Genomic DNA, 24,084 nt, shown 5'->3' with positions numbered 1-24,084 from the left:
TGAGCTATTCAATTCAGCAGACAATATTATAGTTGGTTGCTGTACAAAGTTAAAGAATGACTGTTCAATGAATTTCTCATGCTGTTAGAGGTAAACTAATGTGTCAGTTTGTACAGATATTTCCAGCAATTTACGTATTTGGAAACTTTTCTTTTAAAGGAGAGACTGTACCTGTTGATGAACAGTTTGACAAGGAAAAAGCTAATTTGGAAGCATTTGCAGTGGATAAGGATATTACTATAACGAATGATACACCAACTGCTACTATTGGAGTGATCGGCAATTTTACTGATGCTGAAAGAAGAAAGTGTGAGGAAGAAATTGCTAAATTGTATAAGCAATTAGATGATAAGGTATGTTATAAACCTGAGTGTATTTTCAATTATCTGACATTTTTATTTTCGTAGAATCCAAATGCATAAACCTGAAATTCTGTACACTTAAATCAGAAGCTCTATTGAAGCAGAATTATTTGCATATCCTTTTTTTAAAAAGTCCATGACTTCTTTAAATTTGAAATACGGCTCATACTTTATACTTTCTTTAATGAAGTGTATGAATTCTAGAAAAGAGTTATTTTTCTTTTTAAATTCAGGATGAAGAAATTAATCAGCAGAGCCAGTTGGTAGAAAAACTAAAAACACAGATGTTGGATCAGGAAGAGGTAAGTGTCATTATTTTTAGTTACACTGAGCAAAGGGTACAATGTACAATAATGGCGATATATAAATTATTCCACAGGTTACTTAGTGTTGGTTTTGTAAGTACAGTAGAGTTGTGGCTTTTGTTATAGAAGTATGGGAAATATAGCTCGTGTTATCAGTATTCTTCAGCTTTTTTTAAAAAACACTTTGGGAGAAGGCTACTGACTTCCAAGCGATCTTTTAATTAGTTAATCTGTATTAATCAGTATTAATTTTAATCTACATTAATCAGTAGGCTGACAACTGGGAGAAGATTTAGGATTTGAAATGATGGCCAATGAGTCTTGTTAAAAAAAAAGCCTTCAGTAGACGGACCAATTAAAACCTGTAGTAATTGACTATCAACATTAGTAGTAGCATCAAGACCTTTGCCTGCTTCTTCTCTCCCTGTTCCCTAGTGGCGAACATCTGCTCTGGAGCATTTCCCAGTTGTCCAAAGTAGTTTAAGGTTTCTAGGACTACAAGAGAAAGGAGAGGTTGCATATTTTCTGCTTGGTGCTCATGATAACGTGTGGGAATATGAACAGGATTGGATGCTGGCAAGAATATATTTGGAAATGTTAAACTATTCAACAAGAACAAAAGCACAATCAGCAGTTGCAGATAATTGCATTAAAATTTCTGGAAGGAATAAATTATACAGCCATTTTTAAATGTAAATGGAAAGCTGCTTTAAAGTATACCATTGATATGTGTTTTTTGTGTAGCTTCTAGCCTCCACCAGGCGGGACCAAGATAATATGCAAGCTGAATTAAATCGCCTTCAAGCTGAAAATGATGCCTCTAAAGAGGAAGTAAAAGAAGTGCTCCAAGCCCTTGAGGAGCTTGCTGTCAACTATGATCAAAAGTCACAGGAAGTAGAAGACAAGGCAAAAGAATATGAGCTGCTGAGTGATGAATTGAATCAGAAATCGGTAAGAAATCAGGAAAAGGAATGATAAACATCTGTAATAAAACTTCTTTGATGCTAGCTGACATCATTGTGCAACTGTTAACAACAAAGTGAATTTTTGGAAATTTAACTGGACTCCATTTTAAATATATATTTGTACAAATATACTGTGTATACACAGTTATTTGCCATTAATAACACAATCTTGTTATCTCAGTGTTTTAGATACATGTTTTGAATTTATTCTGTGTTCGAATAGTAGGATCACTTTCATTCCTAGACAGTTTATTTCTGGTATAATCCCATCCATTACATTTGAGTAAGGAGGCAAGCAAAAAAACGAAATGAAAGGTAGCTTGTTATGTAAAATTAACAAGAACTATGAGAATAAGGTAATTGATCAATTGCTGGTTAAGAAATCCTCTGACCTTTGTCAGTCTGTGATGAAAGGGGAAGGAGGGAATTGCTCACAATTACAGACGAAGAAAAAAATCAATACAGGGTGAGTCTCCCTTATCTGGAATTTCGAAATGCTAAATATTGCAAAAACCAAAACTTCTTAAATGGATGGCTGAGATAGTGACACCTTTGCGTCCTGATGGTTCACTATACACAAACTTTGCTTTGTGCACAAAACTATTGAAAATATTGTATAAAATTACTGTCAGGCTAGTGCATATAAAACATAAATGAATTTTGTTTTTAGACATGGGTCCAATGTCCAAGATACCTCATTATGTACATATATGCAAATGCAGATATTCCAAAGCCCAAAACACCTGTGGTCCAAAGCATTTCAGATAAGGAAAACATCCTGTACAGCAAAACGAAGCTAATATAGTAATTAATACGTCTCTCCATTGTGAATATATGGTGTTACTCGCCATTTAATACAGCATTTTAGTTGGAGGGTGACCTGGATATAAACCAGGGGAAAAGTATTATGTGTGCTTCCTTGTGTAGAAATAAGCCATCTCAGTTCATTTATGGAAATTTTGGATGTTTTCCAAAAAATAATTGTATTCCTATAGTCTTGCAGTCTTTGTAGTATTGCATAGCGAAATAGTCATAATTCTGTAGAATGTGCTGTCTGCTGTAGTGAATTTTACTTGATTTTACATTGTTGTGGCATTGAGTGAGTGGCTGCTTCAGGATATTATTCCTAAATTTCTTCATATTAGTAATATTATCATTAAAACCCAGCTGAAGGATCTTAATTTAAATAGGAAGTATATATTTGGCATTTCTGTAGCTTTCTCATAGGCAGATATGCTGGGACAGCATTACTGGTTACTGGATGCAAGTTAGACTGTTTCTACCTGTTGTTTGTCAAAACCACCCTTGGATGTAAGCTGTATGCCTTTTGGATCCTGCATTTAGGGATGCAAGTTGTATGTTTGACTAGATTTGTATAATTGTCCAGTTAAATGCCTATGTATTTAATGATTTGAATCATCCTGTTTCAAGATACCCAAGTTGATTTATACTCATAGTGTACAAGTTCCCAGAGGACTCTACTTAATTATACGTGTTATACCATGAACTTGCTCTGTCTTGTCTGACTCTTGTTAACATGTTAAAGAGCCTAGCTATTCAATGCTACAAAATTTCTGTGGAAAGGAGGATTAGGTGGTTTTGGTTCTGCATCCAGAGCTTATAATATTGTAGAACTTCTGTCATTCTTACAATTTTACACATTCCCAACAATGTAGTATATTAAAGTTGTCAGCTTCAGAAAGGAGGTGTTTTCTTTCAAGAGCTTAATCATCATGAAAGTTGAAATGGAGTAGGTTTAGGTTATTTAAAACCTAACTTGTTTCTCAGCCTCATTTGTCATGTTTTCAAATCTTAAAACTGCATTAAACTGGAACCTGCATGGGTAAATTCTGTGAGAAAATTTCAGGGTCAATTGTAGCTTTCACACTGTGGGGGGAAAAGCCACTTATATTTTGTCTTTGATGATGTTGGCAGGATGGTTGCAAATGCTGAAGGGCAGTAGCAGCCAGGAACCTGGGTACTGTAGGAGCTGAGTGTGGGGTTTCACTTTAAGTTTCTGCTCTGGCAGTTGGAGCATGTTTGTTAAGCTGTTATGAAGAATGATGTCAGGCAGTAAATAAGATAAAAACTGCAATAGAGGTCTTTCTTACCTGTGCAAAAAGATGGTGCTCAGGATAGCAAGGTTTGATGGGAGTTTATGGTACTATAGAAATAATGTGCCCCTCATTTTAATAGAGAATTACTGGCTTTAATTACTTAGCCTTTCAGGAGCATTTGTTCCCATTTTTGTCCAACTTTTCCCAGGGAGGAGACTTTGGTGGGTTTAAGGGGCAGAGTGCAAACATGCCCTTGGGGCCATTTACAGCCCTCAGGACTCCCACCCATTCCCTAGTGACTCTCCATTGCACCGGAAGGTATTTCAGTGGAACCTTCGGTCCAAAACACACTCCAGAAATACAGTAATTCAGTTTGAGACCACTTTAATTGCCCTCGCTCAGTGCTAAGGAATCATTTCCTGTATTGAATCATTTCCTGTATTGATATGTATTTTATATGTATTATCTTATTAGACAGGCCCCTTCCCCATACCACTCCCTTCTCCTTTTGTGTCGTGTCTTTTTATATTGTAAGCCTGAGGGCAGGGAACCGTCCAATTAAATAGATTGTATGTACAGTGCTGCGTAAATTTACAGCATTTTATAAATAAAGGTTAATAATAATAATAATAACAACAACAACAACATCTCACAAAGCTACAGTACTTCTGTATTTCATGAGTATTCCAGTAGCAGTTAGTATGAAGAGCTAGGGGGTAGAACCAAAAATCTAAAGAAAGATAGCATGTGTATGAGATGAGTTTTAATTACATATGAATTAATTTACATACAAATTAGTTACAGAATATGTAACCATATGTAACATTATCAAGCTGGAAATAGGCATCTTAACTTGAAAGTCCTAAAATTCAGGCTTGAGTTATTACATTAGAAATGATGAACAGTTCTTTGTGTCTGAGCTGCAACAATATATTTTGCCACTTATTTAAGGTAAAGATTGAGGAACTAGTTGAGCTAGTAGTCAGGGGAGCCATCTAAAGTCAGACAGAATTAATTCACACAGTCAAGTAACTGCACTTCCATAATATACTTCTGTGCAGCAGGATCAGCATGCTTCATTCTCACTTGGTAGAGCTTTCACAGCATCAAATGGTGTATGTTTGCTTGGCAATGAGTGTTAGAAAACACTTGAATAATGCTGTAAGAAGGTAGATCTGGTAATGTTCTTTTTTTTTTTTTAGCCAAACTTCCTACTTTGGCACTAGAAGTAATTACTCTGAAGTGTGAAGATCTACATATGCACCAGTTTTCTGTGCTGGAATGGACATGTTATAACCCAGTATTCAACAATTACTATTAGCTGTTCAGTGCCACAATATAATGTGCAGATAACAATTCTGAAAATTGTATACTGTATACTAACTATACATTCATATTGTTTCTGTTATATATTCTTCATTTGATAAATCTTTTTCTTCTGTCTCCAGGTAACATTAGCTAGTATAGATGCAGAACTTCAAAAACTTAAAGAAATGACCAACCATCAGAAAAAACGTGCAACAGAAATGATGGCATCTCTGTTGAAAGATCTTGCAGAAATAGGAATTGCTGTAGGAAATAATGACGTGAAGGTAAATGGTTGTAGAACTGTATTAAGATGGTATAGTATGTATATAAATTTAGAGTATACTCCTGAATTCTAGCCCCTTTATGGCTGCATACACACTGCAGAAATAATCCAGTTTGACATCACTTTAATTGCCATGGTCAGTGCTATGAAGTTTTGGGCATTGTAGTTTGTTGGGGCACCAAAGCTCTCTGACAGAGAAAGCTAAGTGTGTCACAAAACTACAAATCCTAGTGTTCCATAACATTGAGCCATGGCAGTTCAAGTGATGTCAAATGGGAATATTTCTGGAGTGTGACTAACATCTTCCTTTTCCTCTAGCCTAGAATTCAGCGTTCAGAACATTCATTAGAATTTCTCTGAATGTTTATAATAAATAAATAATAAATAAAGTTTTTATTTATATCCCGCACCTTCCTTCGATCAGGGCGGCTTACAGTATAAAATTTCAAACAACAATACATACAATAAAATCCAAAATACATCACATATAAACAATAATAAAAAATACAGGCAGAAAAGCCCCAAAGCCCTTCCTCTTGGCCACGAAAGAGGAGGGAGGCCCACAGGATTTTTAATCGGGGAATGCCTGTTGGAACAGGAAGGTCTTCAAATCCTTCCTGAATTGGGCCAGGGTGGTAGTCGAGCAGAGCTCAGTGGGCAGCGTATTCCAAAGGGCTGGGGCAGCAGTGGAAAATGTCCTCCTTGTGGTGGAGGACAATCTAGCCCCAGGCACCTTCAGTAGCTGCTGCCCAGATGTCCTGAGGGTGCGAGGCGGAATGTACGGGGAGAGGCGGTCCTTTAGGTAACCTGGACCCAAGCCATTTAGGGCTTTATAGGTAATAACCAACGCCTTATATTGCGCCCGGAAGCGGATAGGCAACCAATGGAGATCTTTCAATACCGGTGTTATATGGCTGGTCCTGGGAGCACCAGTGACCAGCCGGGCTGCCATGTTCTGAACCATTTGCAGCTTCCGAGTTTGATATAAGGGTTGCCCCATGTAGAGTACATTGCAGAAATCCAATCTCGAGGTTACCAGAGCATGTACAACAGTTTCTAGGTCCCTCTGGGCCAGGTATGGGCGCAGCTGGCGAATCAGCCGAAGCTGATAACAGGTGCTCTTGACCGTCGCATTCACCTGAGCAGTCAGGTGAAGCGACGAGTCAAGAAGCACCCCCAGACTGCGCACGGAGTCCTTCACAGGGAGCGTGACCCCGTTCAGGACAGGTGGAACCACCGCCATTCCTGGACCAGGGGAACCTATAACTAGTACCTCCGTTTTCTCTGGATTCAATTTGAGTCGGTTTTCCCTCATCCAGCCCATTACTGACTCTAGACAGGCCACGAGAGGAGAGACGCCATCCCCAGTCACTGCATCAGTCGGAGACATAGAGAAAATGATTTGGGTGTCATCAGCGTACTGATAACCCCGCGCCCCATGTCTCCGGATGATCTCTCCCAGCGGTTTCATGTAAATGTTAAATAGCATGTAAATCTATTTTATGTAAATCAGTGGTTCCCAAACAGTGGCCTTTAAGAGATTTTGGACTTCAACTCCCAGAAGCCTCAACCATGTTGTCCAATTGTCTGGGATTCTGGGAGCTGAAGTCCAAAATCTCTTAAACAGTACAGTTTGGGGACCACTGATATAAATGGATGTAAATTTATGTGAATGTGTAGTGTCGTTTTCCAGTATTAAATATGTGATGCTATCAAATATGGTTGTCACTAGTTGCTCTCCTATGAAATACTGGTATTCTTGATTAATTTATAAAGACTATTTGGGGGGTAGTGATGGTGCTTGTTTAACTTTGGTGATGGGCAGCAGCACTTTTCTTTCAAAAGAAAGGTTTTAAAATGTGTGCTACTTGCTATGGCAGCCGCCACCAAACTTCTCCTGGAGGCTGCCTTTTCCTCCCCTACTCAAATGTCCATGGAATGATGTTGTCAGGTAGCATTATCTTGAAAAGGCATCTGTTTTAAATCAGTGCTGCTCTTAGTAGGACAGTCTACTTAATAGTTTAGACATTCTTTTTATTATAATAACAGTCAACCCTCTGTTTTTGCGAGGGATCTGTTCCGGACACACACACACACGCAAAAATGGAGACTCGCACATATTTAAGCCCCATAGGCTTGAGTGGGGCGCAGGGGGTGCGTGCCGTAGGGGCACACACCATTGACAATAACGGAGGTTGCCCCTCCGTGAGTAATCAAGAATGTGGATCCCAAGTCCGTGAGAAAGGAGGAGCGACTATACTTTTAAAGCTCTATTTTGTTTTTATCTATGTTGTGAGCTGCTTTGGTACCCATTTTGGAGAAAAGCAGGATATAAATGAGGTAACTTATTTCTAAAAATAAAAAGCTAGGAGAATAATGCCAACCAGTAACTGCAATAGCTAACCCATAGCCTGAAGAGTTCCTCAGTCTTTTAGTTTAAAGGATAAACAAGAAAAGCTGCTATGTGCCACCAATGCTGATTTTGTAGAAAATTTAATTGCCCTCCTTTCGGTGTTTCACTTCCAAATGAGATGGCAGAGAGGGGTTAAATTTATCCTAATCTTAGGCAGGTTCCACACCGCCAAAAAGTACGTGCTCGGCCCATACTAGGGTTAGGAAGGGGCATCCTTTCTGGATGCCCCTAACCCTAGTACATGCCGAGCACATACAAAATGGCAGCACCCATTCTATATGGGCGCTGCCATTTTGATGTAGCGGACGCTTAGTGTCTGCACGTTGCAGTGCGAAAATGATGCCAGAAGTGCGCCATTGGCGCCTTGCAGCTTCATAACCGCACCGCAAAAAAGAACCCGCTTTTTGCTGATTCTTTTTGCTGTGCCAGGGAATCGCGCGGTTTGTCCGCTGCGGTTCCCTGGCTTAGCAAACACCGGCGCCTGCAGACCGCCCTTTTGGGCGGTCTGTAAAGCGCTTTAGTCACTATAATTTGGAAACAACTTGAATATATGAGTGTGCACACACATACACACCTAGTCTAAAGATGATGTGGCAGGCCCATGACAGAAGAAAATGTTTTGCTCAATAAAAAATTGAATTTGTTGCAGGAAGAGTTTCTAAAAATCTAAATGACTGGAATTAAACACTAATTTTTCCTTCACAGCAACCAGAAGGAACTGGCATGATAGATGAAGAATTCACAGTTGCAAGACTCTACATCAGTAAAATGAAATCTGAGGTGAAGACTATGGTAAAACGCTGTAAGCAGTTAGAAAGTACACAAACAGAGAGCAATAAGAAAATGGAGGAAAATGAAAAAGAGCTAGCAGCATGTCAGCTTCGTATATCACAGGTAAATGTGCTTTATCTCTGCCAATTAAGTCATTTCTGTTTGATTTCAGATAGTTTGTTCTGTGGTAGTGGGACGACCTCCAGAAAAGGGAGGTCCTCCACTCTGAGGCAGTCTTTTTGTGGAGACTGTTTCAGCATGGGAAACAGAGGACTAAAATCAATGTTAGTCCTATCTAATATAGACCGCTTAATATGAATGGCACTTGTTAGTTGCAGTTTGCATGTCCCATTGGATTTAACCAGAGATGCAGGTAGTCATGCCCCATATTATATTATTCATATAATATAATGGGTGATGACCTGTGCACACGCAGCTATTGACTAATATGGGGCATGGTGAACCATGGATGCTCCAATCCACAGATTGCTAGCCTGCCAATGCAGTGTGCCCACTGTAATTACTTTTCCTACACGAAACTATTAGAATTAACTTGATTGAAAATAGCAATTCACTTTGATTTGAAATCATGTAATTCATTGGGCTTGGAATTTCATGTCTCTTATGTTGGGCAAGGTTGTTCTGCTGTAGTAATAGTATTATATCACACCTAATGTGTATGCCATCTCAGAATATGTTATCACTATCAATGTACATTTGTAGTAAATACAGGTATATAATAATAAAGGCAAATAGGATAGCAAATTCCTTACCCATTGTCTAACTTCTCATAGATTCTGGTTTGCCATCTTGGTTGTAAATATTCACTGCTATAAACTCTTAATATACCAAAGTTACGTCTGTGCCAGATGCAGACTATTGGCACTTGACACAAGTACTGTGACACAAGTACTAGTGACTATTGGCAGAGAACACAAGTACTAGTGAGGATCAGAATGCCAAAATGAGATATGCCGAATACCAGGTTTCCTTATGGTGACTTCCATATTTCTCAGATGTAACTAAGTAAGATGTTGCCATGTCAGCCCCCAACATCCTTCATTAGTTTCCTTTAAAGTACAGTTATGGTTTCTGCTGATGAAGCAATCTAATTGTACTTTAAACACTGAAGAAAAGAAAAACTGATCAGATTGATTGTTTTGGAGAAGTATATTCCTCCAGATGATTTTGGTTTGGTATTAGAAGTATAGCAGCGGCTTTTAAAGTTTATGCTATTTTCCAGATAAAATGAATGTACTTGCTCTTGAATTTATTTCCCTAGCAACAAATGTTGGTTTTGTAGTTTAAAAATACCAATTTCTCAAGACTCTTGAGTTTATTTGTATCAGCTTCTTGTAATGTTAATATTTTCATTCTGAAAGCATGAAGCCAAGATCAAGTCACTTACAGAGTACCTTCAGAATGTGGAACAGAAGAAAAGACAGCTTGAAGAATCTGTGGATTCCCTTAATGATGAGCTGGTTGAACTCCGAGCACAGAGTATGAGTTACTTTTATTATTATGCCTTAACAAATATAATAATTAAGAATATAAAATGTAGGCTAGGAATTCCCAAGTTCATTTTGAAGACATAGATGTTCTCAAGGGCTCTGTCAAACATACCTGTTTCAGTTCTATAATATAGGTATGATCACATATTTCATAGTAATGACGATTATTAAATGTGCATAAGCTACTTTGATCACTCATAAAAGTTATACACATTCTTACTGTATGTGTGTACATGATTTACTTGTGAGCTTCTGAAAAGCTACATTTGATAAAAGAATACTCAGCAGGATCAGATACTAGCCTGATTCTGCTATACTCTTCTATTATTTTTGTAAAGTATATACTATTTGTAGAAGGTACATGCTGTTTTTAGAATGGCACACCAAGACCTTTTGACAGACTGAGATTGAATAAATTGAGATAAGCACCTGCCTGTGTATAGTACCTGAAAACTTCTTTTTCCTCACTAGAAAAAGTTCATGAAATGGAGAAGGAACATTTAAACAAGGTTCAAACTGCAAATGAAGTCAAGGCAAGTAAACTCTGTTAGTATGCTCTAATGCATGATTCAAAAATATAACTTATGATTATAATGTAAAGTAATCAGAATGTTTGGTTCTTTAGCAAGCTGTTGAGCAGCAGATTCAAAGTCACCGTGAGACCCATCAGAAGCAGATTAGCAGCCTGAGAGATGAGGTTGAGGTTAAGGAGAAACTAATTACCGAACTACAAGAGTAAGTTTTGCAAACTGCTATATGTGCTGCTATGGGAGGGCAGGGAGTAACATTCTGAATCTCTTTCTAAATTGAACAATCTCTTTAATTTTACATATTTGAACTCAGTGTAATATAGAGGGCACTAAACTGATCACAGAAGTACAGTGCAGTGTACTTGTGGAAGAGTAGGAATAGGATTTTGTATCAGTTAGCCTTGATTCAGATCTGGTTTTACAACCTTTTCCTAAAATTATAGAACCTTAATATTAGTATCATAGAAATTAAAATGTTTAATTCAAATCAGTGTGGATTTACTGTTTTTGTAAAAAGTTATCCATTGGATTTTCCCTAAATTTCACTGTTGGTTCTAGATATTGAGAGCTGAATTGGTTGACAGTTCTAAAGCTACATGGTCTGCTCGAGTAGAATGTTATCTAATACTTATGTGGCTTGTTGTCTTAGTTATTGCCACACAGAGAGCCACCCATTCCAGTACGACTGTTTGGATGACCTGTCAGTCTCAAAACATGAGGAAGTGTAAATTTTTTAGAATGTTTTTCACTTCATTTTCCCTCTCTGTATCCAGTCAAAATCAGAAGATGATGCTTGAGCAGGAACGACTCAGAATTGAGCATGATAAATTGAAAGCTACAGATCAGGAGAAAAGCAGGAAACTGCATGAACTTACGTGAGTAGGAACAGTTAATGGAGACATTTTGGGTTTTGGAATGTCTAATAATGATGTGTGGAAACTCTTATGCAGTTGATATAACCCATATATTGGTAAAATATTAGTGTTCTTTGAACATTTTATATTTTTCTACAGTGAGAAATACAGGGAAGGGGACCCTGTATTGCAAATGGAGGGTGTCAAGCTGCTGTAAGAGCAGCTGTGATTTAAAATTAAAAAAAGAAGAAGAAGCACCTCAAAAGTTATTAGATACTGAATTGGATTTGTATGAATGTATACTGAAATGGGGTGCTGGATGGATTTGGGACTGTTCTAAATTTAAATTGTTGTCATAATTGGCAATTTGAAGCATATTTTGGAGAAAGTGGCATAATGTTGACTACATATTTTAAGGCTTATACAGCTATCCCTCTTTTTTTAATCCATGGATTCAAGCAGTCATGGCTTGAAAATATTTTAGAAAAAACATAGATTTCAAAAAGCAAACCTTGATTTTGCCATTTTATATAAGGGACACCATTTTACTGTGCCATTATCTTTAATGGGACTTGAACATCCACAGATTTTGGTATCCCTGGAGGGGTCATGGAACCAAACCCCAGTGGATATCAAAGGCCAACAGTAGTTAGAATTGTGCTACCAGACATATGCTGATACATTGAAATTGTCTTCTCTTTCCGTGTGGCCTTTCATATTCTCCAAATTACTGCTCACTTGAGCAGGCTTGGCACATGGAGGTAGGGAGTAAGCCAATCCATTCAATTTGCAGAAGTAGTTGTTGGATCAAGCCCAAAGCTGGTGATTCAGTAAGTTGTTCAAAATTCATATTAATCAAAGCAAAGTAATGGTTTGCCAGTAACTTGCAAAAATCTTGCTGTTCTGATTATTCCTTTTTGAGTAGTGTCCATATTGTGTGACTTGCTTCAGCCTAACACTTTGGACTTCTGAATGTGGACAAGGACCATTTGTTCCATTTGCTGTTTTCATTGTTCAGTTCTTGAATGTGAAAACAGCTGGCCTATGTCTGCGTCAGTGTCTGGTTTCATATTTCATATTCCAACTATTTATATTTTGCATCATAGTAAGTTAATTTGAATCAAAAAGTGGGGTAGTATAATTTTAATGATTTTTCTGTATGTGACTTCAGGGTTATGCAGGATAGGCGAGAACAAGCAAGACAAGACTTGAAAGGTCTGGAAGAGACTGTGGTAAGCTACTATATTTATAACATATATTTGAGATTCTTGAATTTTTCAGTTAATAACTCTATAGTTAAGTCATATTTATGTTTTTAGGCCAAAGAACTTCAGACCTTGCACAATCTTAGAAAACTATTCGTTCAAGATTTGGCTACAAGAGTTAAAAAGGTAACCTGAAACTCAGTTATGGCTTTCAATTTATGTTTTGTGATCATTCCTGAGAAAAACTTAGGTTTTGTATCTTTTTGCCATAGAGTGCTGAGATTGACTCAGATGACACTGGTGGCAGTGCTGCCCAAAAGCAGAAGATTTCTTTTCTTGAGAATAATCTTGAACAGCTCACAAAAGTTCACAAACAGGTAAATGGTAATACTCTTACATATCTACTGTTTCTGTAGTCATAAAAACTTGTTAAAGCTTCCATACAGTTGGCCCTTCTTATACACAAATTTTTTATACACGGATTTGAGCATACACGGTTTGAAAATATTCCAAAAAAGTATAAATTCCAAATAGAAAATATTGATTTTCCATTTTATATATGGAGCACCATTTTGCTATGCCATTATATTTAATGGGAACTTGAGCACCACAGATTTTGTTATCCATGAGGGGTCCTGGAACCAAACCCCAGCGGAAAACAAGGCCCCACTAAAATTGTAGTACAGTGGATCCTTGTTATACGCTGGGGTTTGGTTCCAAGATCCCCCGTGTATAACAAAATCCGTGTATGCTCAAGTCCCATTAAGTATAATGACATAGCAAAATGGTGTCCCTAATAAAAAATGGAACATCAAGGTAAATTTATACTTTTTTGGAACATTTTCAAACCGTGTATGCTTAAATCCGTGTATAAAAAATCCGTGTATAAGAAGGGCCGACTGTATTTAAAAGACTCATCTGTTCGGTAGACCCTAAAGTACTTTGGCTTATGGATTGATGTCCTTGAATTGCCACAATAAATTGTTGATGCATGACTTGTAAAAGTCAATAAATCTTTGGCCAAAGTTACATACCCAACGATGGCTATTCAGCATAGTAACAGATATGAGCACTGCCCCCTACAGTCAGTCACGACTAGACAATCTGGTCAAAGGAAAACCTTTAGCTTACCTTTACTTTCCCTAATGCTTTCTTTGATGTGATTTGTCAGCATCTTACTATTGCTCCTGATATATTCAGAGGAAAATTTAGGGAAATAAATTCCAACAACATGTTACAACATTTAGATTCCAATTCCATGTGTTTTGATAAATGTCAAGGATGATCATGCTATGAAAGAAGTAGATTTTAAAACTGCCATGAAGGAAGCCCTCCCCCCCCCCCCCCCCATTTTGCTGGGTACAAGAATCTATAAGAATTTTAGGATGCTACAACTTTGTACTTTATTTTTGTGTTAACAGAAAATGCTATTTAGAATTCCAGTCACAATTTTTAGGTTATGAAAGGATCCAGACATTTGATCTTCCATAGGACAAATTACTAAATGTGTGTTCCACAAATATGGTCTGCATTTACTGGATGCAAAGTCAGAAACAATGTGTTGATGGTTGGTTTGTATGCGTTGTCTATTGCTATGGTTAGTGCCGAGAACATTGAATATAGATTTTTAAGTTACAGAAACATCTAGGATTTTTCTTACCTGATTCAGGTTGTGCTATATTCATTTTGTAAAATAAGAGCATAGACCAAGATCTTGTATAAAGCTGTGGATCATAAAGTTCCACCAGCATACTTAGAGAGTCTCAGTTGCCAAGAATGGAGGATGAGAGGCAGCAACAACATGAGGGCATTTTAAATCAGGGTATATGGAGTTGGGCCAGGCACCACCTGACAGTCACTGTACTTTCAGGCAAACATCTTGCCTAGGAGATATAGCTATGTAGCATAGTAAAGAAATGTATCTGGTAGCATCACTCCTGATTACACTTAGGTAAAGCCTGAGTAGGATTCTAACCATGGATGATTATTTGTTACACAAGTTATAGTATTATTGTTAACATACAGTTGTATTTGTTGTGCAGATGTATAAAAAGTCAGAAGACATGACTGAAATTTATATGCACATATGTATCTTCTTTCTAGTTGGTACGAGATAATGCAGATCTTCGTTGTGAGCTTCCAAAACTGGAAAAACGACTTAGAGCTACAGCTGAAAGAGTCAAAGCTTTGGAGTCAGCACTAAAGGAAGCCAAAGAGAATGCATCTCGTGATCGCAAACGATATCAACAAGAAGTAGATCGTATTAAGGAAGCTGTGAGGTCAAAGAACATGATCAGAAAGGCGCATTCTGCTCAGATTGGTTAGTAGAGAAAAGGAAGCATTAATCAATACAACTCTGACATGCACTTGATTCATAGGGCCTAGTTCTTGGTCACTCAGTGGTACTTTTGTGTTTTAAAAGAGCACAAGTCTAATTTCTATTGGTGTGTCACTCATTGGTTTACTTTGAATTCTTATTGGAGTCTTTATTGAAAATAATTAGTTAAAAATGATTACAGCGTATTTGTTGTTGGCTACAGTAATAAGTACTGTATTTCTGGTGAAAGAATTTGTAGCTCATTCTTTGGCTGAAATAGCTCCCAGAACAGCTTACAGAGCTCAGAAATAAGACAGTGCAGGATTACCACTGAGAGGAATAAACATTACTAGAGGAAAAGACACTGTTGAGGAAGGAGAACTGAAAGAAAGTCAAATACTAATTTCTTAGATTTAAGTAGATCCAAGAGCTTTGTTTTGTAAACAGAGATGCCTGTCTTTTATGGCTTTGGTGATAGAACTCAGTATCTAGAACAGAGATAGGGAAAGTGTGGGCTGTACATGGCTCTCCAGAAACATTTTTGTGGCCTACTTAGGGCCCTCAATTTATTTATGCATACATGCTCTCAGACATATCCCCTTAAAGGGTAGGTGGTGATTTTGTCATGCCTTTCCTTTGGATCACTTCCTGTTGGGGGAAAAGTGCCTCCATTAGGCCTAAAATGACTCAGAGTATGCCAAAAGCACAGGAAAATTAGGCATGGGGGGGGGGGGGGAATCACATGAGAGGTGTGGTGGGGAGGAGCAGCTGTCCAAGGTTCCCTCTCAAGCAGTGCAGTCCCCTCACCTCTAATAGTTGTTCACCTCTGATCTGGAGGGAGTTGTATTCTCAGGTGGAGCTCTATTGAGGCATAATTCAGGGTGCCAGTGTGCTGCCTACATTGGATATCAGTTACTGAAATAGCACAGCTTAAGGATGTAGCTGCCTCAACAGTGAAACCATGTGAGGTAATGAATCTTTCACAAAACTAAATATGCAAGGAGTGTTCTTTGGACAATGCAAACTGCCTGTAAAGAGTGGCCTCCATCTGCAATTGGCCCAGGACCATGGCGATTGCTTGGGCCGCTCCCACAGCTGGTTGCCACTGCATGGCCAGGAGCCAGATTATTCCAGCTCCTTTTTAACTGGGTCCTTTGGACTGGAGTGTGGCATCAGAGCGGCTTCGGGTTGCTTTGGGGGTGTGCATCATCTAAACGCCACATCCCCAAAGCAGCCAGAAGCCACTTTATTTGGCTTGTGTGTTCCAGGTCCTTGTTAATACAGTGCACCCATGCCATACGCGGTCTTGAGCGTACGTGCTCAAGCCACGGGGAGCGCGCAAGGCAGAAGGGGTGGCGCGTACCATTCAATTGAATGGGGGCGTGCGCCCGTGGCGCCCTGCGCGCCGCTGTGCCATCGTGCTGCCATGCACGAGCCCCATTGTTTCCAATGGGGCTTGAGCATAGGCGGAATTCGCCTTATGCGGCGGGATCCGGAATGGATCCCTCATGTAAGGTGAGGGCCAACTGTATTTACTGGTTGTATCCATAGATGCTAAAAGCTGAAATCTATGAACTTTCCACTAAAGTGACAGTGAAGTGGTATCAAAACATAACAGATTTTTGGGACAGTGCTCACAGGAACAAATTCAAAAGAGATTAATAAAATGATAATGAAACGGTATCAAAACAACAGGTTCTTAGGATAATGCCTACAGGAGAGTTGATGTTATTTGGCTTCAGTGAGTGTGATTGAGGTAGACCCTAGCCAATGAAGACTCTGAGACAGCATATGTATGGATTATATGTAATTTAAAATTGATAACTTTATTTTTCACATAATTATGAATAGCTGTCTCTGGGTTTTTGTTTTTGTGTTTAGCAATTTAGCTTAATGTCAGAAACATATTTTCATGCAAGTGCCCTAATTTTATGTAAACTTTCTGTAGGAAGATTACTGTAAGCAAGATAGGTGCTATGACCAGTGCTAGACCTCTGACAAAACAGTGGAATTAGAGGGTTGACTATCTCCCCTTTTCACTGTAGTTTACTGTACACACCAGACTGTATCACTAATAATAAACAACAGTATGAAAGATGTTACAAGATGAATAATCATGATGGAGTATGATTTCTTTGGCCAGAATCTGCTTCAGGAGAGGTTTCAAGTAAATGGTATATAAAAGCTTATGTCGTAATAAATGTGAAGGTGCCACAAGACTCTTAGTCTGTTGTACATTTTCCCTTATGGAAATAAAACAATAAAATAGGGTTAATAAAGTAACACAACCTGAAAAGTTTGTACAGAAAAGAGTTTTGGCAAACTAGTCATAAATGGTCTTCCTGAACAGAAATGTGTCACAACACTTTCTGAGTCTTAAAGTTTCCCATATTTTATGTGACATTATGCATTTCAAGCAATCTTAAAATGGCAGGTACCTTTGCCTTTAGATTTAATACTGAGGTTTGTTTCATGCAGCTAAGCCTATTCGTCCTGGTCAGCATCCTGCAGCTTCTCCAACTCATCCAAGTGCAATTCGTGGGGGAGGCGCTTTTACTCAAAACAGCCAACCAGTTGCTGTACGTGGAGGTGGTGCACGTCAGGAGAAGGTGTAAATTTACATTACCAAGGTTGGCCTTTTATTTATTTATTCTGTTAAATGTGCTGTCTTTAACTTACATTTTATAGTTTTTTTTATGAGAGACAGCATGGTGTAGTAGTTTGAACATTGGCTCAGCACTCCAGAGACCAGGATTTGAATGGTAACCCATTGGGTGACCTTAGGTAAATAAATCACACTCTGTTGCCTCAAAGGAAGGAAAAGACAAACCCCTCTGAACAAATCTTGTCAAGAAAACCCCATGATATGTTCTCCTTAGGGTTGCCATAAGTCAGAAACAACTTAAAGGCATATAGAAATAACAGTGGAGCTGTACAAATAGCCTGTTCAGGGGCGGCTCTATGCTGCACCTGGAAGTGCTGGGTTGGGGACACGGCAGCCACACTTCACAACCCCAATCCAATGCAAATAGAAGCTGCGAGGTGCGGCTCCTATTTGTGCCCTAGAACGGGCGTCATAACACACACTGTGCACAACAGATGTCATCATCATGGCGCACGCCAAGATGGCGCCTGGGCAGCAGACTTGGGTTTCTGAGCATGTAAACGCTCAGCCCTTATCTAGCCCTAGTCTGCGTACAGGCTGGAATAAAGTGCCGGTCTGTATTGGCCAAATGTAGTTTTTTCTTGGAAAACACAGCATGTGAATCCTTATTGTAAATTCAGATAGATGCATGAGTACAGGAGAGTGTGTAGGGGATTTGGAGTATCTTCAGATAACATTAGAAATTGATTAGATAAAATCTAATTTGTGCAAAATAAAGAGATTTTGCAACTGTCCCCAGATAGTTATTTAGTATTTCTTTCACATGCTGATCATTTTCATGTGCTCGTCCTAACAGGAAGCATGTCACCTACCTAACCAAGATTAAATTTGGTCTTTGGATCTTTTACAAATAATATTGTGTGTAAAAGCAATGAATACTGTAATACTGAATTAAAAGATTAATTCTGTTCAATTTAGATGGGAATTCTCTTTCAGAATAGTTTTTTGTGAGTTTTTCGGGCTATGTGGCCATGTTCTAGAAGATTTTCCTCCTGACATTTCGCCAGCATCTGTGGCTGGCATCTTCAGAGAATGCTTTCCAGGCAAGCATTCTCTGAAGATGCCAGCCACAGATACTGGTGAAACATCAGGAAGAAAATCTTCTAGAACATGGCCACATAGCCCGAAAAACTCACAAAAAACTATGGATGCCTGCCATTAAAGCCTTCGACTCTTTCAGAATGTCTGAATGGTTTTGTATAAAGAGTGGTCTAACTAATTAATGTGTCTGTGTTTCTATAACAAAATGTGTAAAGGTTTACTAAGCAAGTAAATATTTAGTAAAAGGTCATGATTCCTGAATTTTCTGTAGATTCTGGTTTTACATCATCTTTATTAAAATCATGGTGAACAGTTAGTTTCTAAACAGTTATGAATATATGTAAATTGCTACAGATAATTGTGTTAGGAACACAGTTCATATTATATTATAATGAGATTGTTAGAATGTTTTGTTACATTATTTTTCGGTCTATGCATAAGTTTCTTTGGCTTTTTCTAGATGCTGAAATGTATATGCAGCAAGAAGAGGACTGGATATCGCGCAATGAGAGTCATTCCATGGCAATGATCTCTATTTGTCTCTCCCTGGGGACTTTAGGATTATTTTTTGAAAAATGTATAAACTTATTCTGGTCTGTACAGCTCTCCTCAGTCAATGAATTCGGCTAATAGATTCCCAAACAGAACTAGGAATAATCTTGTTCCTCTTGGAAAATTGACGTGTAACTTAAAATGTAGCTCTCATTACATGATCTGTCCTTCACGTCTTAAATTTAGTCTGCACTGTGCCAAGTTGAATGTATGTTAAGCAACATCTTAGTTTAAATTCCTTGCTTAATTTATGTATATTTAATGGTCTTAGGGGTGTGGAACAATGCTGAAGTAAGTTTCAATTTTACCACTTTTAGTAACACTACTTGGCCCACTCTTGAAATAGAGCAGCACTGTACATTAAATTTGCCTAAATGGCTGTATAGCATATGAGACTAAACTTATTTGTACAGTATGCAATTACTGTGGGTTGATTATGATGACTGCCTTTAGGCACTGAAGTCTCAAAAACATGGAACTAAAAATTTTCTGTTTGGTGAGGCTACTTAACTGCTTGATTAAAACTCTGTTATCAGAATAATGAGTTAATACTGTATAGCAAGTAGTAAATGTAAGTTTATATGGGAAGACTTGGCAATGACTTTCATCTATCCTGTTCCTGACTATACAGAATAGTGTGATGAGGTGAAAACATTCTGCTTCATCTTGATGAGCCTGTTAGTGGTGACCAGAGCTATATGAATTTGGTTCACTGCTGTAGTAAGAAATCGGGACACTGTAGAACACCTCTCGCTTTACTAATTGCTTCATATTTTTATTATAGTTAATTCATCCTAGAAATCAACTTAAAGAGAATGTAAGTTGATAGACTACTAGGAACAAACTCAACCAGATAAAAAGAACAAAGTGTTTAACATGGTCAGATATGTCAAATGGTTATGAGAATTGAGCTACACTGAAAATGTACTGTAATTTTTTTTGTAAAAATTATTTAAATATCCATTTCTCCAGAGAACTTGTCAGACTTCTTGCTGCCTTTCAAATTTTTTTGTAAGCAACATCCTTAGTCCTGGTTTAAAAAGTTGAGCTTTTCCCTAAAAGAGCACTTGAAGCTACATGCCATGAGGTTTAATTAATGCCTTTGATGTGGAGTTCCTGCTTGATAAATTCCAAAGGTTTTAGAATGCTTTCTTGTTAGTCACTAGATCAGTAGGAGGCAAAAGAAGAAACTTTGCGACAGTGAAGACATTCTGAATAATTGCTTTTCCAGAGTATGTTGATGCCAGTTTTATATCTTACTACTGAACATTCACAGGCACTTGGGGGAGGGAAAGGTTTTCTGTAGCTCTTTGACTAACTTTTTTACAAATGAAAGTATTTGTATTATGGAGGAGCTTAGAAATAGAAAAGTTAGTTTTTTTCTATTCCTTAACTTCAGATGTGTCTTTTTTTTTAAAATAGTAGTCTTTAGAAACTGAATTTTTTAATCAGTCAGACCCTTGCTAGTTTAAATGGTCATAATGTAGGCCAACTCTTTTTGTGCTTGAATTAAACACTCCAGACTTAAGATGAAACACTTCGGAAAAGTAAGAGGGGATATGTACAAAGGGAAAAAGGGTATTTAAGAAATATTTGTGTTTTCATTTGCAATGGCCTATGTCAGTTTTCTTAACATTAGCCATACAGTTTCAGTCCCGATTCATTTTACACAGTTCCAAGTCTGGTTTCCTGACATTATATTCAAATGAAGCAGGATATTTTCTCATGGCTGTTTATGGTAGTGCATTCCTGTAAGTAATGTATCACGGGTTTTGGTGCTGACATGGCTGTGTAATAAAGCAGTTAAATAAACTGTAGCTAGCATGTAGCTCAAAATGTACATCATTTTTATACTTGTTTTTTTATTTTAACCTTTTACGAAGTTTACCAAGAACTGCAATTTAGACTTTAAAAAGAATTCCCATTTCAGTTTCTTGTCTCACCTGTGGTAGGTTGCATGGTCAGGACAGCACCTGGTTTTGTACATTTAAAACCTTAACTGCAATAGAATTTTAAATGCAATGCTGTTCCACTTTAAAGTCCTTGAGTCTTTCAGTCCTCCAGGTCATTTTTTTAAAATGATTTAGGGTGGGAACTGAGTGACAATAAAGAACTCTATTTATTCATGATGACCAGCTAAATTATTTGCATAACCTTACTGATAAAATACTTTGACTCTAATTTAGACTTAAAATGACAAGTGGCTTCCTGTGGAGCCAATTGTTTATGCTGAATTCATGAGGATGCACTGAAGAGTAAATGGTTTGGAGAAGATGCCATATAGTTAACAACTTGCATGCTGTAAATGTTTTGTGTGTTAAATAAAAAAAATCTTTGAATTTTTAGCAAACTTCATTGAGAAGCCCCATCACCTTTGAAAGTGGTATCTGTGATGTTACATAAGTTATTGTTGTGTTCTAATGTTTTGCTGTGGAGTAAAGTAATATAAGAGGATAAGTATGGCTGAGATAGTGTATGAATATGGAGTGAAAATAATAGAATGTTTGATGAATTTGTATGTGGTTGTTGAATGCAGAGAGAATAAAAGTGACAGGTGCTCTAAGAATAATGGGAAAACAGAAAAAGGATGAGAAAACAGGATTAGGATTTGGATGGACACACTTCTAAGGGGGGACCAAACGGAATGATGCCACTCTGAAGACAAATTGCGGATTGCATTGATAATAATGGGGAAAGGGTGAAAGGGATAAGAAAACAGGATTAGGATTTTGCAGCTGTCCCAGTCTTTCAAAGAGGGATCATCTGAATGATGAAAAGTTAGAGTGAGGATGGATTGTGGGTTGAATTAATGCTAGTTGCTTCATAGTTATTAAAATAAAATAAAAGATCCATAACCATATTAAATTGTATTTAATAAACTTATTTTATTTGTTCAATATAAGCATGCATCCTGGTTACTATACCAGTGATTTAGCAAGGTTAGAGCCTTAAAGCTAAAACAGCCACTATGAAAAGAAGAATGGACCAAATAAAGCAGCTTCTGGCTGTTATGGGGGCATGGCGTTCAAACGACGTATGGACCCAAAGCAGCTGGGAATCCGGGCGGCTTACAACAGAGGGGATAATAGACAGTTCCCTGCCCTTAGGCTTCCAATCTAAAAAGACACGACACAAAAGGAGAAGAATGGTGAGGGGGAAGGGGATCAAGTCCAGCATTCTTCTCTCCCTCTGAGGCCTGGACCAAGGCAGATGGATTGGAGGGAGGGCTCTTTTTCTTAATCGAGGCCGGGCCCGATGACATTGGGCCTGCCCTTTCACTCCCTCCCAGGCCAGAAGATGACAGTTGGAAGGAGGGAGGGGAGGGCTATTCCTCTTCAGAAGAGGGTGGTGGTTATTTTTGGGGAGGGAGAATTACAACTCCCAGAATCATCTAGCAAAAAAAATCCCAACTTGGCTGCCTAAGGTAGTGTGAAGCCGCCACAAAAAGGAGCTGGGATAATCCGGCTCTTGGCGGCACCTGGTTTGAGACCATGGCAGCAGCCCGCTTTGAGAGCAGGCCATGCAGTCACCATGGTCCTGGCCCAATTTAACCGGAGCAGCCAGAGCCCACTCCTTGGCACCTGTCGGCTTCACCCCAGAGTTACACAAATCTAGATGAATTGGATCCATTGGAAATCCTAGTGACAGCATATTGAAAAAAATGTAAGGATTTTGAGGTAAGATCATTTCTAGTAGTGGGGAGCAACATGATCAGAAGTGTTAGTTAAATGTAAGATCACCATAGAAATAGAAATGTCACAGTATCTGTTCAGTAGCACTGCACCTGTTATAAACAACATAGAAAGGTCTATCATTGATCAGTACACATTTCTTCTGTTAAGGATCAGTTGTATACAATACCCCACTGTGGGCAGTACACAATAGTGAGTAGGTATGAACCTGAGCACTTTATGTCTTTATATGTGAGTACGCTGCAGTAATATAAGTGGTCAAAGAAGAGTGAACAGATCATATGGGTAAGGCATGTTGATAGGCCATCAATACATAGAAAATGTTCAACATGTGTGCAGATTTGCAGGGACTGATTTGTAGTTGCAAGCTCTTCCATGTGTAGAGAAGAATATTGATTTGATCAGGTCATGCTTTAGCTCACTTTTACCATGCCTGAGAATGACTCATAAAATGTATTAATTTCATTTTAGCTGAAATTATTGTGTTGATACCATTTCTTTAATATTCATGGTTATAAAATCAGCACAAGACCTAAGACCTGAGTCAACCAAGATATTGTTAATGGAATAATTTGAACTGCACTGATCCATCTTCAAACAGAAATGTGCTCTTGAGTACAAAAATTTAGTCTGGTTTCCTAATACTAATGTGCTGCGTCTTGACTTGAACAATGCCAGTTACTTTAACCAAGAAAATAACTGTCAACTCTGAAATTCATAGTTTAAATGTTTGCAACTTATTTGCATGTATTCAGAATTTTTTATAGGGACTTCTGCTGAAAACTTTGGTCCTGCTAATAGAATTAATGGCCTTGCAACTAATTAAGCAAAAAATATCACCCACTAGAGGGTGCAGTGATCCTTCCTGTTAGTTATACTGTAAATCATTGTTTAAGCCATTCATTGAAAATGATAAAAGTAAAGACATGGAGCCATGGATGCAGATTCAAGAGGTTTTATATCTTGGTTGCTAGAAAAACAATGAAAAGAAACTAAACTCGAGGCATACTTTTTATAATGTATCAGCATTTGAAACTTCTGCATAAGAGTTGATGTTAGCTGTTTTGTACATTGCAAGGATACGTGCAACTGATTACACCAAGTCCACTGTCAACAAGTTGCTTGTCAGTTGGTGAGGCAAAAGTGACCAGAATTCCTTCAGATTTTACCGTGGCCTACTTGAAAGCCTTTTAAAATGTTGACCCAATAAGTGCAAATGAATAAACTGCGAAATAAAATTATTGGTGGAAGGT

General features: G+C 38.1%; 1 protein-coding gene across 1 annotated transcript in view; it reads left to right on the top strand.

Moving 5' to 3' along the window:
- Nucleotides 1-21,494, top strand: part of LOC149310009 (kinesin-1 heavy chain) — a 44,874-nt gene extending 23,380 nt beyond the window's left edge. Inside the window, exons 12-26 of the mRNA XM_089533472.1 lie at nt 160-353; nt 596-664; nt 1,412-1,618; nt 5,138-5,281; nt 8,399-8,587; nt 9,847-9,964; nt 10,447-10,508; nt 10,601-10,710; nt 11,279-11,380; nt 12,531-12,591; nt 12,679-12,750; nt 12,837-12,941; nt 14,668-14,884; nt 17,360-17,511; nt 19,048-21,494. Of these exons, the coding sequence (XP_089389598.1) occupies nt 160-353; nt 596-664; nt 1,412-1,618; nt 5,138-5,281; nt 8,399-8,587; nt 9,847-9,964; nt 10,447-10,508; nt 10,601-10,710; nt 11,279-11,380; nt 12,531-12,591; nt 12,679-12,750; nt 12,837-12,941; nt 14,668-14,884; nt 17,360-17,496 (1,787 nt within the window). The 3' untranslated portion in view covers nt 17,497-17,511; nt 19,048-21,494. The remainder of the gene's footprint in view (nt 1-159; nt 354-595; nt 665-1,411; nt 1,619-5,137; nt 5,282-8,398; nt 8,588-9,846; nt 9,965-10,446; nt 10,509-10,600; nt 10,711-11,278; nt 11,381-12,530; nt 12,592-12,678; nt 12,751-12,836; nt 12,942-14,667; nt 14,885-17,359; nt 17,512-19,047) is intronic.
- The last annotated feature ends 2,590 nt before the right edge of the window (nt 21,495-24,084 follow it).

This window comes from Sceloporus occidentalis, unplaced genomic scaffold (assembly GCF_023333645.1).
Source record: "Sceloporus occidentalis isolate IW3139 unplaced genomic scaffold, rSceOcc1.0.p SCAF_7, whole genome shotgun sequence".
NCBI lineage: Eukaryota > Metazoa > Chordata > Lepidosauria > Squamata > Phrynosomatidae > Sceloporus > Sceloporus occidentalis.
The sequence above is the reverse complement of the archived record's forward strand: the minus strand, read 5'-3'. Positions and strand labels throughout refer to the sequence as shown.